Raw genomic sequence first — 13780 nt, 5'->3', positions numbered from 1 at the left:
TAAAATAAACAAAGCAGGATATTCATTACCAGCACACAGATTTAAGAAAGAAGTCAAAATTAAGTTTTGGTCAATAATGCTTTGTTATGAAATCAGCCAAAGTGGCTAGTAAATGCCTMATGGTCTTCTTTTACTGTTAAGCTGCATATCTTTATTTTTCTCCAACACTAGATGTAATAAAATGAAGACTAACTGAATCACTAGTTCTGAAAGCACCATCAAGGAGTTTAAGCATCTGAAATGTGACCAATAAGAATTGTTCAATACCACAGATTACATGATCAAAAATGTGTAAAATAAAAGGTTTTACCATTAAAAAGAAGTGGTTTTTTTTACAGGAGTCATCTGTGCAGAGGACTTGAGTTTCACCTGAAGTCACTTTTCAATGCTGTTGCATCACAAATTCACCCCATTTTTTCATGTCTGCACTGTTACTGAGTTTTTCCAACTATATTCATTAGACTATATTTAAAACAAAGATGAAAACATACCAATTTTCCACCACATGTGTACTTGAGAAATCATAATTTGGATCTCCTCAAACAATGCAACGTTCTAAATGTTTTCACCATGTCGTGAAATAACGGAGGCGATAAATGATTCTCCTTAAAATACATAAACTTTATTGGGACATGAGTGCCGGGTAATGGGATTACAGATTTGCAATGGGCTTGTGAGGCCAGTAAGGATATTTGACCTTGTCTAACTTGGTCTCAGGGAAGGCCTCGTTCAGGTCTTCGATGGTCATTTGATCGAAGGGAATCATGTTCTTAAATTTCTCCAGCTGAACACAAAAAAAAAGCAGAGAAAAAACTTTATTAGAAACATTCCTGATGACATTCCTCTTGCATCAAGTCCCTTCATCAACTAGCATCTCACCTCCTTCTCATACTCCGTGATACGCGTCTTTGAGTTTTCAACGAAAGCCAGTGCACTCTTGTTCTGTTCGCGGAAAGTGAAAGAACAGGTCTGGAAATAAAACTGCAGATAACACTTTACAACATGAAAAATAAATATTTAGCAATACTGCAAAAACATCCAGGCTTTTAATTCCTGGGTCCAACTTTCAAATGCAAATATGTGAAACCAAACTGATATTTCTGAAGTAGCCACTTACGGCTTCAACCTCCTGTGCGTTGATTTTGCTCGTCTGCGTGTCGACGGGCTCAGGGATCTGTAGTGCTTTGAACTGCCAAAAAAAAAAAAAAGAGAAAAGAAATTATTGTCTTACCTACGTAATCCACAAACTGGTTCGGATTATTCATAAAATTATACGTCAACCGGATGATCATATATATAGCCAAATAAAATAAGCAGTTTATCTAATTTTAAATGCATACTGCCTTAAAAGGAAGGTCTAAAAAATTTTTTTTTTTTTTAATTTCTGGATGGATTTTACCAGAAAGTACACACTTTCAACACTGGTATTGTGTATTTATAAAGGAAAATTACCTTCTTCTCAAACTCATCGACCAGGCCTGCTTTAGCCACAGCGCTCCTGTAGTAGCTCCAGTCGATGGCAGGAGGAGTCTCAGGCAGTGAGGCTAGTCTGGAACAAACACAGGCATCGGTTTCAACAGATTAAAAAGGAAGGAACGATGAGCAGACACAACTGTAAACAATTAAATGTATGGAAACTSTTGGGTGGGAACAAATAGAAAAAGAATAGCTTTAATATACGCAAACCGAGGCATAACAAAAAGAAATTAAACTAAAAAGTGGTGTTTGCTACTGAATGAGCACCAGATTTTGGRAGACTAACATGTGTTAAGATATAGAACATAAAATAGTTTTTATTTTGAAGAATGTTGGTTTTGTTTATTAAAAAGTCAAGAATATTTGCCTTAATGTCATAATATGGAACCCTACKGTTATCATGTTATTGACTGAATAATTTGAGTATTATTTTGAACGTAAAAATTAACAATTTTCATTGCAACTATTTCAAAAATATCAAATAAAATAAAATAAATCTGTTAGCTTTATTTTTGAAAAGAATAAAACTCAGTATCACTGTCCTAATGATAATCCCATTAGGACAGTGATGATCCTAATGGGATTATCACTGTCCCATTAGGACAGTGATAATCTTATTTATAAAAGTATCTGCGTGAGCTTTACTTTAAAAGATCAAACTTTCCATCTCTTTGTTTTTTGGAAACTTTAACCCAGAAACAGAAACCTGGGCCATTTTCTTACTGCATGCTGAGAAATATATAGAGTAAGATGAAATTCATGGCTTTGCTTTTCACAAAGCATCTTCTTAATGCACTACGTGTTTAGTTGTGCCTCGGAAACAACTTTTCGTCGACCCCATTTCTGAAAACTAAGTCACAGTTATAATTGGATCAACCACCGTGGTGACATACTTAGCAGAGATGGCATCGGTGCGAGTCTTCAGAGCGTTGAACATGACYCGCTGGTTGGACGGAACCCGCTCAGCAAACGCCAACCAGTCAACGGCCTTCAGGGCTGCACGACGGCCTGCCATGTTGACTCTGTGAAAAACAAGATTTTTCAGTCGCACACATGCCGCTGCTGTTATCTTCCCTTTAAATTGAAATGTTCTTTAGTTATGCTACCCAGTTAAACTTGAGGTGACTGTAAAGTCTCTAAAATTTTACTATATTTATGATGGGTCAGCTGTTCTTCACACAGCTTCCACAAATTGATTAAAATCTGTTTCTAGGAGCTTTTTAAACTTTTTTTTTCATCCTAGAGTTTATACTTTTACTTGGGAAAAATGTACTAAATCGAGAAGACATAACTATAGAAAACTGAGGATATATATATATATATATATATATATATTTTAACATAAGGTTCCTATACCTCAAACTGAACTTAGTGGAAGACGAAATTCTCTTCTGACTGTTGAATCTCCTTGATTTCCACTTGGAAAAGACATTTTAGATATTTGCAGTCGCTTTTTGTTTGCCACATTGACAGGGTTGATTTGTYACGTTATGAAGACATGCAAATAATGTTAGAAAAAACAAACAGTATGCTTGTTAATATTTTTAGGTCTACAGACTAAAATAAAATCAATCACCAGATCTGACACACTTACTTAATCCACACAAGGTCCATATTGCARCCAAATATTTGAAATAGTTTTAATCTTAATTTCCTACTTTAAGTATATGAAAGTAAAATATCTTTTGATTAAAAGCAAAACGCTGTCTGAACCACTTCTTTTGACTGATTTTATTGAGACTATTTATTTTTTACATATATTCGGAAACATATTTTCGTAGAACATCATCCCTTAAAATTCTGTGGTTTTATTTTCAGATCTATTGAAAGAATCTCATTTTTCTCTGTAAGTGCTTTGAGGCTCTGAGACTAAATCATGAATTGTGACAATAGTTTTATATTTGTAGGACATCTTGTTTGGAAACCTACTGGTCTGGCCACCAACAGTGCAGCTCTCGTTAAAAAATGCAGTTGAAGTGATAATCAAATAAAAGCACACCACAACCTGCGTCGAAAATACTAAATATAACAGTTAAAAATAATCTACACTGCAGAAAAAAAGATATTAATCGAAATAACTTTGCACAAATAAATAGAAAATATGATTCCTAAATCGCACGACCGTATTGGAATACGGCGCACCTGTCATAACTATGATTATTTTTGCGAACAGGCTAAAGAATAATGCAGCCACTTCTACAATGTATTGTAACATCATCAAGCGTGTGTTCATGTCCGTTTCTTGGAACTATAAAGTCAGTGAGAATAAATGTGCTAGGACCTTTTAACCAGGCTTTTCGCAAAATGAAATCTATTTTTATAATCTACGTGGTCGAAAAGCAACAATCTTTGCCGTTTAACTACAACCTAAAATTAAACTACACAAAGTAGTGTGTTAATAAATCAAAACTAAACCGTTTAAAAAGATCAAATGCAGAACTACACTTGTAGTAAAGTCACCGTCCTTGACGTTTTCTAACATTAACACAGGCTAACGTTAGCTCGTTCCGTTAGCCTGCTAGCCAAGGTCAGACGTTTCCATTTAAAACGAGAGCCGTATCTCAAAACAGCGAGCCGCACATATGTTGAACTGACTGTTTCCTGTATAAAGATGCAGCCGTGGAAAAAAAACACGACCGTTTCTACACAATTATTCCACACCAATCCTTCAATCTGTAACGCAGCTGTGTACTCACCTCGCTGCAGATAACTGTGACGGTTCAGAGGAACGGAAGTCTCTTTTTATGAGAAGTAGTGAGAGCAGAAGCGTATAACCACTACTGCCCTCTAGGGGACCGACTGAGCACTCACAGTTGATTCAACACTGACTTGGTTCTTCCAGAAAGTCTTGGAGGGGGTCAGCTACAAGGTGACCACAAGTGATATATCTGGTAATAGAAATCTGAAGGCTTGATTTAAGTAGGCACAAGAATGAGAATCAAACTTAACAGATAGTGTATGTCTGTTTTCAACATTGCTGGAATTAAAGTACAGCATTTGTTTAGAATTTGAATAATAAGGCAAAATTTCGGATCATTTGAATCTTCTTAAAGATTCTAGTTTGATCCCTGATATCATGTCGGGTGTCAGGGACTAAACGTTGAATAAATAAAGAATTAATTTTTAGATGTCATTTAAATAAAATTGGAAACACACATGAAAGTAAAATGAATATAGCTACTCTTATATTTTGTTCAGTTAATATGCCAATAGCTTATTAAGCAGTGTAGAAAAATGTAAACTGGATACAAAAATGTCTCCAAATAAAATAAAATTTTCATAATTATTAGACCATTTATTTAATTTTTTTCCATTCTTGTGCTGCTACTCTTCTGTCAAAGTCTATGAGTTCGGCTTGATGAACCAAAGTGACAACCTGAAATGTTTCATGACAGTTCGAGAATCATATAATCACACTATGCTGAAGTGATCATATAACTTGTAAAATATAAGAAATTCACATTTTAAATACTAATTTATTTATTTTATAACTAATTATTTGTCAATTCCATTAAGTATTGACAAATTATGATAACTATAAATCCATTTATTTATCACAGACGCTAATTTAACTTTTCTTTCAATTTAAAGAATTGTAGCAGTTTTAGAACACTGAAACGCTCATTAAAAAAATACTTTTTTTCGGCTTCCATTATCACATATTTATGTAGGTAGTAATTCATCAGATTTTTGTTTTGTTTTGTTAGGGAAATTGCAGCTTTGGCTCTGTGTAGACCAAAAAGGTTGCCGACACATTTAAGTTGTTGTATTTCTTTCTCTCAGTTGCCTTCCTTTCTTTCAGTTGTCACATATTTGTATGTGTTGGATTATGGCACCATTAGTCCTCCATAATACAAGCCCTGAAAGTGCAGGTGTAAAACCAATATCGTTTAAATACCACGTAACTTTAAAACGTTTAGAAAAACATTATGCAAACTTTTTAACGTCTTTAAACGGGAAACTTGGTGGGTTTAAACCGCTTGTTGCCAACATGTGCATTTTATATTACAGGTTTTATTTTCTTAATGTTTCTGTTTTCACTTCACTGGATGTGGCATATATATGTTTTTAAAGACACCTTCGACGAAGTTTGCAATTTTGACATATTCACACAAATATATTGCATTAAAAATACATTTCAACACTGAATGAAAACGTTAATTGACTTGGAAGTAAATTTTATGTGGAAAAAAACGCGAGAAAACATGGCGGTCTTGTTGTATTCCGGCTAAAAAAAGTCCTGAGACACATGAGGAAAATAGATTTCAACATTTAGGATTCAAATTTACGCATCAGAACACGGAACAACGACATCTGAGCCTAATACACAAGTTTCAGAAAAGAAAGGAGTAAAAAAAAAAAAAAAAAACTATAGCGCTACGGAAAAAATGCAATTGTTTGGCATTCCTCAAAGTTGACAGCAGCAATCAGGAGTCGAGGTTTGGCAAACTTTTATGTCTTGTGTGTTTCTGTGGGAAGAATAAAAAAAAACATCCAGTGAAAAGAAAGAAAGTCACCCCCCACCCCTCCCATAAAAACAACCACAAAAAAGAGAGAGAAAGAAAACAACAAAAGTTATTGTTAAGGTGTGATGTGCAGAAACAGACGCAAACGCTCCGACTCTAATTAATTGTTACAGTTAAAAATAGCTCACGCAGTTATTTTCAAGTCTTTAAATGTTTATTTACTAAAGTCAGTTTTCTTTACAAAGAAATGTACACAGTACAGATACAAAGACATTCAATAAATACCACTTTCCCTGCGCTTCCAACGACGCTGCAACGCTTTTTTTTCTTGAACGCTACACATTTTATTTACAATTACAGCAAAAAAGAAGAAAAAAAAACTATAGTACCCATTAAGGCCACATTGTGAATGTTTAAAAAACTAATACCATTTACTAAAATAGAATTTGGTCCCTTTTTATGTTTATTATTATTATAATTTTTAATTACAAAATATAAAACTTGACAGGAGCTGCTGTTAAAAATATCAATCCTTTCAGCAGCTTCACTGGAAAACCACACAGGTAATGTTGGGTAACAAAATGGTAAAAAAAAAAAATACTTCAAGTGACAATAAAGACACTTTCATAAGGCACAGACACCGAATAATAAGTACTTTGCTGTTTCATTTCCCTCTTTTTCCAATTTAAGCGTCCACTTTTATATTATTGCGGAACCACAGTGGATCACCTAAAGTAAGGCATTTCAAGGATTTTATTTCATTCTTTTTTTTTTCTGGGAATTTAAAACTGAAGTGGGCAGAAATTTATGTCATTTTAGTCCCAGAAATGCGCGCATGTTAAAAAAAAGAATAAAGAAAAGAAAAAAATCCCAACTTGACTTTGAGTTTTTTTTTGTTTGTTTTTTTAATAATACAAAGTATTTTTTTTCTCATCCCCTTCCTGGAGATCCTAAGACAAATAGTACATCCCATAGGTGACGGGTCCGCTGAACAGTCCCGGGACCGGCAGGCTGGGCCTCGGAAAGACGTTGGACGGGCCCCACGACGGAGAGCTCATGTGCGCTCCGAGGGGGAAAGGCAGCGCGAACGCGGGCAGGACGGGCTTGGAGGCCAACTTGAACTTCTCCAGCTCGGCCTCCTGCAGTCTCTTGGCTTTGGCTCGGCGGTTCTGGAACCAGATTTTGACCTGAGTCTCCGTAAGGTTGAGAGAGTTGGAGAACTCGGCTCTCTCGGCGATGGAGAGGTACTGCTTCTGGCGGAACTTGCGCTCCAGCGCCAGCAGCTGGGAGGTAGTGAACGGGGTGCGAGGTTTCCTGTTGTTTTTGTGCTTCCTTAGGGTACACTGGGTCGGACTAGAGCTCCCTGGTGCAGAAAAAATAATAATAAAATAAAAAATAAAAATAAACAGGAAAATATATGAGGTTAGTTTGACCAGCTGATCAGAGACACAAAATGCGCAAAAACAGTGCGCAATAATCAACACAGTGCAAAAGTTTATTGATAAATGAAGYCTGGTGCTCATGAGGATGCAGTCAGCTGAATTCCTTTGATATTTTACTTTTTTTAACCGTTTATACAGTTTTAAAGAATTGAACTGCAYATGATTGTCAATTTAACTGTGTGCAACTGAATTGAACGGCTTGTATTGATTAACTCGATCGATCTGCTTGTACTTTAAAGCAGCCTGGACTGACTATTTTGTCATTAATTGATGGTAATCAAGTTCATTTAACTTGTGCCTCAAACTCATCCCAGGCCTGCAAAATACGCATTTGAAGTTGAGTTTGGAGCAAAAGCAAGTAACAAAAACATTCTTTCAATTTTTGGCGATTAGGARTAAAGAAAACAAACACAATCTGCTGCARAGATGAYGTGMGCGCAGGCGGCTGGAAGAACGAGGGGATTACAAAGTGGAACTTTTCTGACAACTATTGAACTCGTCACAAATTTACTCGGGGATTTCTGATGAAACGCTAAACGAAGCATCTCTGCGCTTCTTRTAACACGGATGGGACGGACTTACGGGGAGGTGTCGAGAAGGAGGACGTCTGGAACCAAGTGCTCTGCTCTTTCTCGCAAAACTGCGCGCAGTCCTCCCCGGAGCTCTTGGCAACTCCCTGCGAACTCTCCCCGGAAAGCTTCCTCTCCGCGTAAAAAGTCCTCGGAGAGAACTGCGCGCCCTGACCGGCCCCGGGCGCCGCCGCCGTCGTCGTCGTCGGCGGCGCCGCCGCCGAATCGAAGGCYGGATAAGAAGTCCGACAGGTGCTCTTCTTCGAAATCAGCGACTCGACGCTGAAGGGCAGGCTGCTCCGCTGCAGTTTGTATCCTTTATCCGTGGTCATGTCTTTCGGCTGGAGCTCGTCGCTCTCCGCGCCCTCCGCGCTCTCCTCCATTTGGTGAAGCTGCAGTTTGGCGTCTTGAGACGGTGACCCAGGCTGCGCACGATTCATCGTATGACAAAAGAGGCTGGGGGCCATGCACGTCGGCGTGGCCCTTGTGGTGAAACGCAGCGGCTCGAGCGTGAGGTCTCCACTGTGAGAGTTGTTGCGCCTGTCAGCCGTGCCCAGTAGCGTTTTTTTACGCACAAGTGGGACGGGGGTCGCCTATAAAAGGACAGGGGCTGTTCCCGTCTCCCCGMGCCATCCAATCAGCTTCTCGTGCTGTCTTCGTGACGTCTCCTCGTGCGGTTTCGATTGGCCCACTCGCCTTTTTTGTGGAAGGGGGACGGGTGCTTGGGGGGTTAGAGGGGGGGGAGTTGTAGATCAAGAGGCCTACGAGAAAGCGAGGGGACTTTAATCATACAGATCCCCTGCAGAGCGGGGGGTTATTGATGCCTCTCACAACGTATAGCTTTGACCAATTTGAACGCAATTAAGCAGTGGGGAGGACTTCCCTGCGCATTTTACGTCCATTAACAGCGCACTTCCAACTGTACGGAGTTAGTTTTTTACTGTAAATATGATCAGAAAAACTGATAACGGAGTAAGATGAGGCGAAAGAAAAGAAACGAAGGTCTAAAATTGAATCCATAAAACATGAAATGAATTAAAGCGCGGAGAGAATTTAATTGTCTAAAAGAAGAAGAAGGAGAAGAAAAAGAAACAACAACATCCGTCCACACTTCGAATAGAAATTGATTAGGTATGACTGTTGGTCACACAGCATTACAGCAATTTAAGGCCTGTCAGCAGCTCCTCTCCCTCACAATGGCCTCGGCTGAGAAGCAACAGGCGTTTTCTTTCTCCAGGTCATACTATTTAATAAGCCAGACAAAGTTGCGTTTTGCGAGGCGCCAGGCTCTGCGGGATCAAAAAAAAAAAAAAAAAAACGGAAGATACCTCGGGCAGACAAGAAAGAAAGAAAGAAAGAAAAAGGCAACTAGGTAACTCCACTTAACCAATTGTCCTCAAAATATTTCATAGTCCACCGCGTGGAGCAGGGAGGAGGAAGAAGAAGAAGGCAAGGCTGCTGCGGTTCATGTTGGAGCGCTTCATGAGTTTTTTTTTTTTTTTTTTTTTACTAAAGCAGGAGATGAAACGGCAGGAAGGTGTTTTGTGAGTATGGAAATGATTTGTTTCATCAGGTTTGTTGTGATAAGCTCCCATATTAACGATCTGAGTAGAAGTTAACGCGATATAGTGCAGAATTAGACCAGTTCAAGGAGAGTTTATTTTTTATTTTGGGTTCCTCTATCGGTCTGTGGCGGTTTTTGTGTGAATGCTGCCCGGGGCAAGCCCGATTCTTCTGGGCCCCCCAATTAACACCAAACACCTGTTCTGCAGAAATTCTACTTTTTAGTTACACGACTTATCAGCTTTACAAACTAAAATAACATATGACATATTTGAACTTGTGCAATCAATATCAACAGTCCAGACAGACTCTGTAAAAGTATTCTAACCCCTTAAACCTTTTCATATTTTGTCACCGTACAGTGACAAGTTCATGTAGCATTGAAATGGGAAGTGAGAGCACAAAAAATGCAGGTTTACCAAACGTCTTTATTGGATAAAAGTATAAAAAAAGTGCAAAATGCATGTTTTGTTGCGCATCTCCTCAAATCACATTATTTCACTTGTCCTGTCTGGATATACTCGCACCTGAGCTGGTTGATATCTGCATCTCCTCCAGAGGTACAATAGGTTTGTTGGCTGCAACTCTTTTTTTAATGCTCCATGTTTGTAAGTCTGAAAGACATCCACAGTCGACGAGGCACGTTAAATATATCAGCACCAACATCGGCATCGGCTGATATGTCACTTTTTTAACATATCTGTATTGGTCCGATCTATAAAACTGGCCAATCAACTTTCATTTCCATCTGGTTGCCATCGGTTACTGGAGGAGGTTGGTCATGGGGTATTTGTTTGGTCATGTGACAGCGATAGTGATGCAGTGCAAGATGAAGCAGCGGTGAAGTTAGCGGTGTGTCGTGTTTGTCAAGGTGCTGAAAGGGTAACGAAATGTATGTCATATTGGTAAATATCAGYTATCGGTCATATTAACATCTGTTATCGATATTGGCTCAAATTTTCGTATYGGTGMATTTCTCGAGTGGACATTAAGGACCACAACCGGACACGAATACCTAAAATCCGCAAATACTTGAGAAGGCATTTAAAAACACTTAAACTGCCTATTTTAATTGTTCAAACACAAAATATATGTTAACGCGCATTTGGAAACCGCCTTAGCTCCTAGCTAATATCTACAGTCTTACTTACCTCCACTCTTGGGTATGCAACCAATCAGTATCACGGAAAATTAATGGGTTTACAGGATTGGCTGTTTTGCAAACGCCAGCCAATAGCATATAAAGAAGCATCGAACCAATAGATTTTCAGCGTACAGGCGGACTTTCCCCCTCACTTTCCCAAGGCTTCACAAACAAGGTTTCATTCCTCCAGCAGTTTAGGACGAGGCGTGTTATAATAGATACTTTGTTTAAAATAATAATAATAAAAAAATAAAATAATTTGCTCACATTTTCCAAAAGAAGAAACAAGCAATAACACACGAAGACACTTTGTTAATGATCTGAATTCTTGCCTTTCAGCACATCCAAACTGACGTCTCATTAAGCGTGTCAGCAGCAGCGCACTGCGGCCACCAAACCAACACGAGATTCCACGGAGCATTAGCAGCCGTCAACACCACCAATCACACTTCCCGAGCGAACCGGCRTGCAAAGGGAAAACATCGGCCCTATTAATGTCTCCATGCTCCCTCGCCACTTTAATAGCTTCATTTGTCCGCTTTATGGTCGCGCTTYCCGAATTGAAGAAACGTTGAACGGACAACGTCTGACTCACGACGTGAGACGGCCATTCCCCCCCCCACAACCAGACAAAGAACAAGCGATCCTTTGACTGACAGGATTTATGCTCAGGGGTCACGGATGGCCGACCTCTCGAAAGCCCTCAGGTGCAGAAAACAGTTTAGCCTTCGTCAGGTGAGAGGCGCAGCTTTTTTGGTCAATGATTCAGGCCTGAGTAAGTCCTGATGTCGAGTCTGCTCCTTTCATTTCCTATCAGGTGAAACCAGCCCTCTGTCTCCCCGCTGCTTCTCTTCGCCCAGCTGGTTTGTGTTTAAATGCCAAGCAAGTGCGTCCCGACACGCAACGAGACCGTGGGATGGGAGTCCGTGGAGATCCATCTGATACAGGTACGCCCAAAGATAGCGGTGTTTAGCTTCGTCCCCCGCCTTTCCTCGWCTCCCTCCCTCCATTGCCCCAAAAAGACATTTTCTATAACAGCATGCAGGCGAGTGAGTTGTGTCAGAAGGTGTTAGGGAGTTTGAAAGCAGATCTGCTCCTCAAGGTCGATGCGGGCACTTTYCCCCCCTCAGCTGGCTCCAAAAATGAAACTTTTTTTTTTTGTTTTAAAGGTTTTGGTTCTGCATGAGCCGATCTCCGCAGCAGAGGAGCTCTGATGAAACCATTTATCTGCTCCGTAAAGTTCAAGGGCCAAGTGGTAGCGTGGTGTGAGAAAACAGATTTAGGCTACACACACTTTTCATGTGATTCTCTTGCCGTCTTTTTCTTCTTCTTTCTCTCAGGCCTCCCAACAAAAACAAAAGCATCCTCTTGATCAAAACCATCTGCAAATAGTGCATTTCTGTTGCTTTAGATTGTGCGTTTTAAAGGTGTGCCAATGTTCACTTATGGTGAATGGGCTTTTTTTTTTCTTTACTCTGCTGCAGAGAAAAAATAAACATTATTTAAAGAACAAACTTTGGAACCAACTCCCTGTGAAATGCGTTACATAAGCATACATAGGCCATAAACTTTTACCCTCACTCTTAAACTGCAAACTTCAACGTCTTTGGTTGGGTTTTTATGCGATAGTCCGGTATGAAATAGAGGAAGACAAATAGAAAATGAATACACAGCTTTCAAAATAAAATAAAAAAWTTTTAAACTCTTGCTGTATTTACCTCCAATAGTTCAAAATATTTTATCTCCACCTCCTGCTGGTGTTACAACTGCATGCTATTTCAATATTTGCTCACGTTTTTGCCAGTACCTGTTTGCTACGCAGCTCAAACTCAGTCAGACTGGGATCAGTTCAAGTCTTGCTACAGATTCTCAGTAGATTCTCAGTAGAGGCAGGCTTCCTGCCTCAGTTGGACAGGACAAGTATTCCTGCCTGACTGACTTTGAAAYAAGACTGAAATATAGTGATGTGGACTCTATTTACCAAACAGGTTGCCTGTTTACACTTATTTTTAAGGTACACCACTTTTTWAACATTTTTGCTTGTAAAAAACTTGATACATTTCCTTTTTACTTTCTTTCTYCCTCCCCTAAAYTGCGGAAGAGAAGTCGTGGCAAAGCAACAATCTGCTCTATCTAYTTCCTCTATTTCTATTTTCTTCATCTTTGAACGCTTTTATTTCTTCGCCTTCATCACATTAGGTGACCAGCGTGGAGCTCTCGATTCTTTTTTTTWAATTTTTACCAGCATCTCAAATTACAGTTATTTATGTTTTTTAGCACTGTGGGAAATATCTTTGACCTTTCATTTGACTTAACAAGTTGATTCCGTCCACATCAGACTGGCTCGGCTCCTGCACTTAGACGTCGGTTTGACATTTTCTGCCAAAGCCACTTCCTCTTGTGGCATCCCAGTGCCCTGTGTTTGAGCGCCGGGTAATGAGGGAAAGATTCGTGCCGTGCGAAAGCAGGGGAAGCAAATTGCCTCCATCAAGGCTTCGTTTTTGGACTGTAAAAAAGCAATCAGGGGATGGAGTGTCCTGCGGTTTTACAATTGCTCCTTTTTTTTTTTTTTTTTGAGTCAAACCGGGCGTACAACAGGGTGGGTTCCATTAGTTAGTGGTGTTGGAATCTACATTTTGACCTCCAGCTTAAACTAATGTTTGCTCACATGCTGACGCACAAGAGAGACTTCTTTATTTTTTCTTTTGCTGCTATTGATTGAGCCGTTCCTCTGCTGCCGGCGGAGATCGTTACGGAGAAAAACCGCGAGAGGTGACAATGCAGTTGGCAGCTGCATCTGGCCTGCCATCGGCCATAGAAATCCACATTCTTGAGGAAAGTCTAGAGACAATGCGAGTGGGCGAGTTAGGCCGAGCGCTTGGGACGAGGAACTCTGTGCGGCTACTCCGTGGTCTCATTCGYAAAACCCAAGAATGTCACCACAATTTCATACGTTCCCTGCAGCCAAAGATGTGATGGAGCACATCTGAGAGGCAGCAGCGTAAATTTTCTCCCTTTTACCGCACGGTTTAAACCAAAAACCAGCAGCTATTGTATAAATTACTGCAATTTGGTGCTTATTCCACCTTACTCTTAATAAAAAAAATAATGTATGTATGT

The 13780-nt window shown here is 39.5% G+C and overlaps 2 protein-coding genes and 1 long non-coding RNA gene across 3 annotated transcripts in view; 1 reads left to right on the top strand and 2 right to left on the bottom strand.

Moving 5' to 3' along the window:
• Positions 1–597: 597 nt before the first annotated feature.
• atp5pd (ATP synthase peripheral stalk subunit d) lies at positions 598–4271 on the bottom strand. The gene is made up of 6 exons (XM_008412430.2): positions 4173–4271; positions 2370–2498; positions 1453–1549; positions 1118–1189; positions 880–942; positions 598–784 (listed from the first exon to the last, which is right to left on the bottom strand). Exons 2-6 carry the CDS (start codon positions 2489–2491, stop codon positions 653–655), a joined length of 486 nt encoding a protein of 161 aa, XP_008410652.1. The 5' UTR covers positions 2492–2498; positions 4173–4271; the 3' UTR covers positions 598–652.
• A 1872-nt stretch (positions 4272–6143) lies between these two features.
• LOC103466724 (homeobox protein MSH-C-like) lies at positions 6144–8608 on the bottom strand. The gene is made up of 2 exons (XM_008412553.2): positions 7967–8608; positions 6144–7305 (listed from the first exon to the last, which is right to left on the bottom strand). Exons 1-2 carry the CDS (start codon positions 8418–8420, stop codon positions 6893–6895), a joined length of 867 nt encoding a protein of 288 aa, XP_008410775.1. The 5' UTR covers positions 8421–8608; the 3' UTR covers positions 6144–6892.
• Positions 8609–8734: 126 nt separating this feature from the next.
• LOC103466791 (uncharacterized) overlaps positions 8735–13780 on the top strand; it is a 20661-nt gene continuing 15615 nt past the window's right edge. Inside the window, exons 1-3 of the long non-coding RNA XR_533988.1 lie at positions 8735–9497; positions 11000–11395; positions 11478–11607. This is a non-coding gene — a long non-coding RNA (uncharacterized LOC103466791). The remainder of the gene's footprint in view (positions 9498–10999; positions 11396–11477; positions 11608–13780) is intronic.

The sequence above is a fragment of the Poecilia reticulata genome, linkage group LG1 (assembly GCF_000633615.1).
Source record: "Poecilia reticulata strain Guanapo linkage group LG1, Guppy_female_1.0+MT, whole genome shotgun sequence".
NCBI lineage: Eukaryota > Metazoa > Chordata > Actinopteri > Cyprinodontiformes > Poeciliidae > Poecilia > Poecilia reticulata.
The sequence above is the reverse complement of the archived record's forward strand: the minus strand, read 5'-3'. Positions and strand labels throughout refer to the sequence as shown.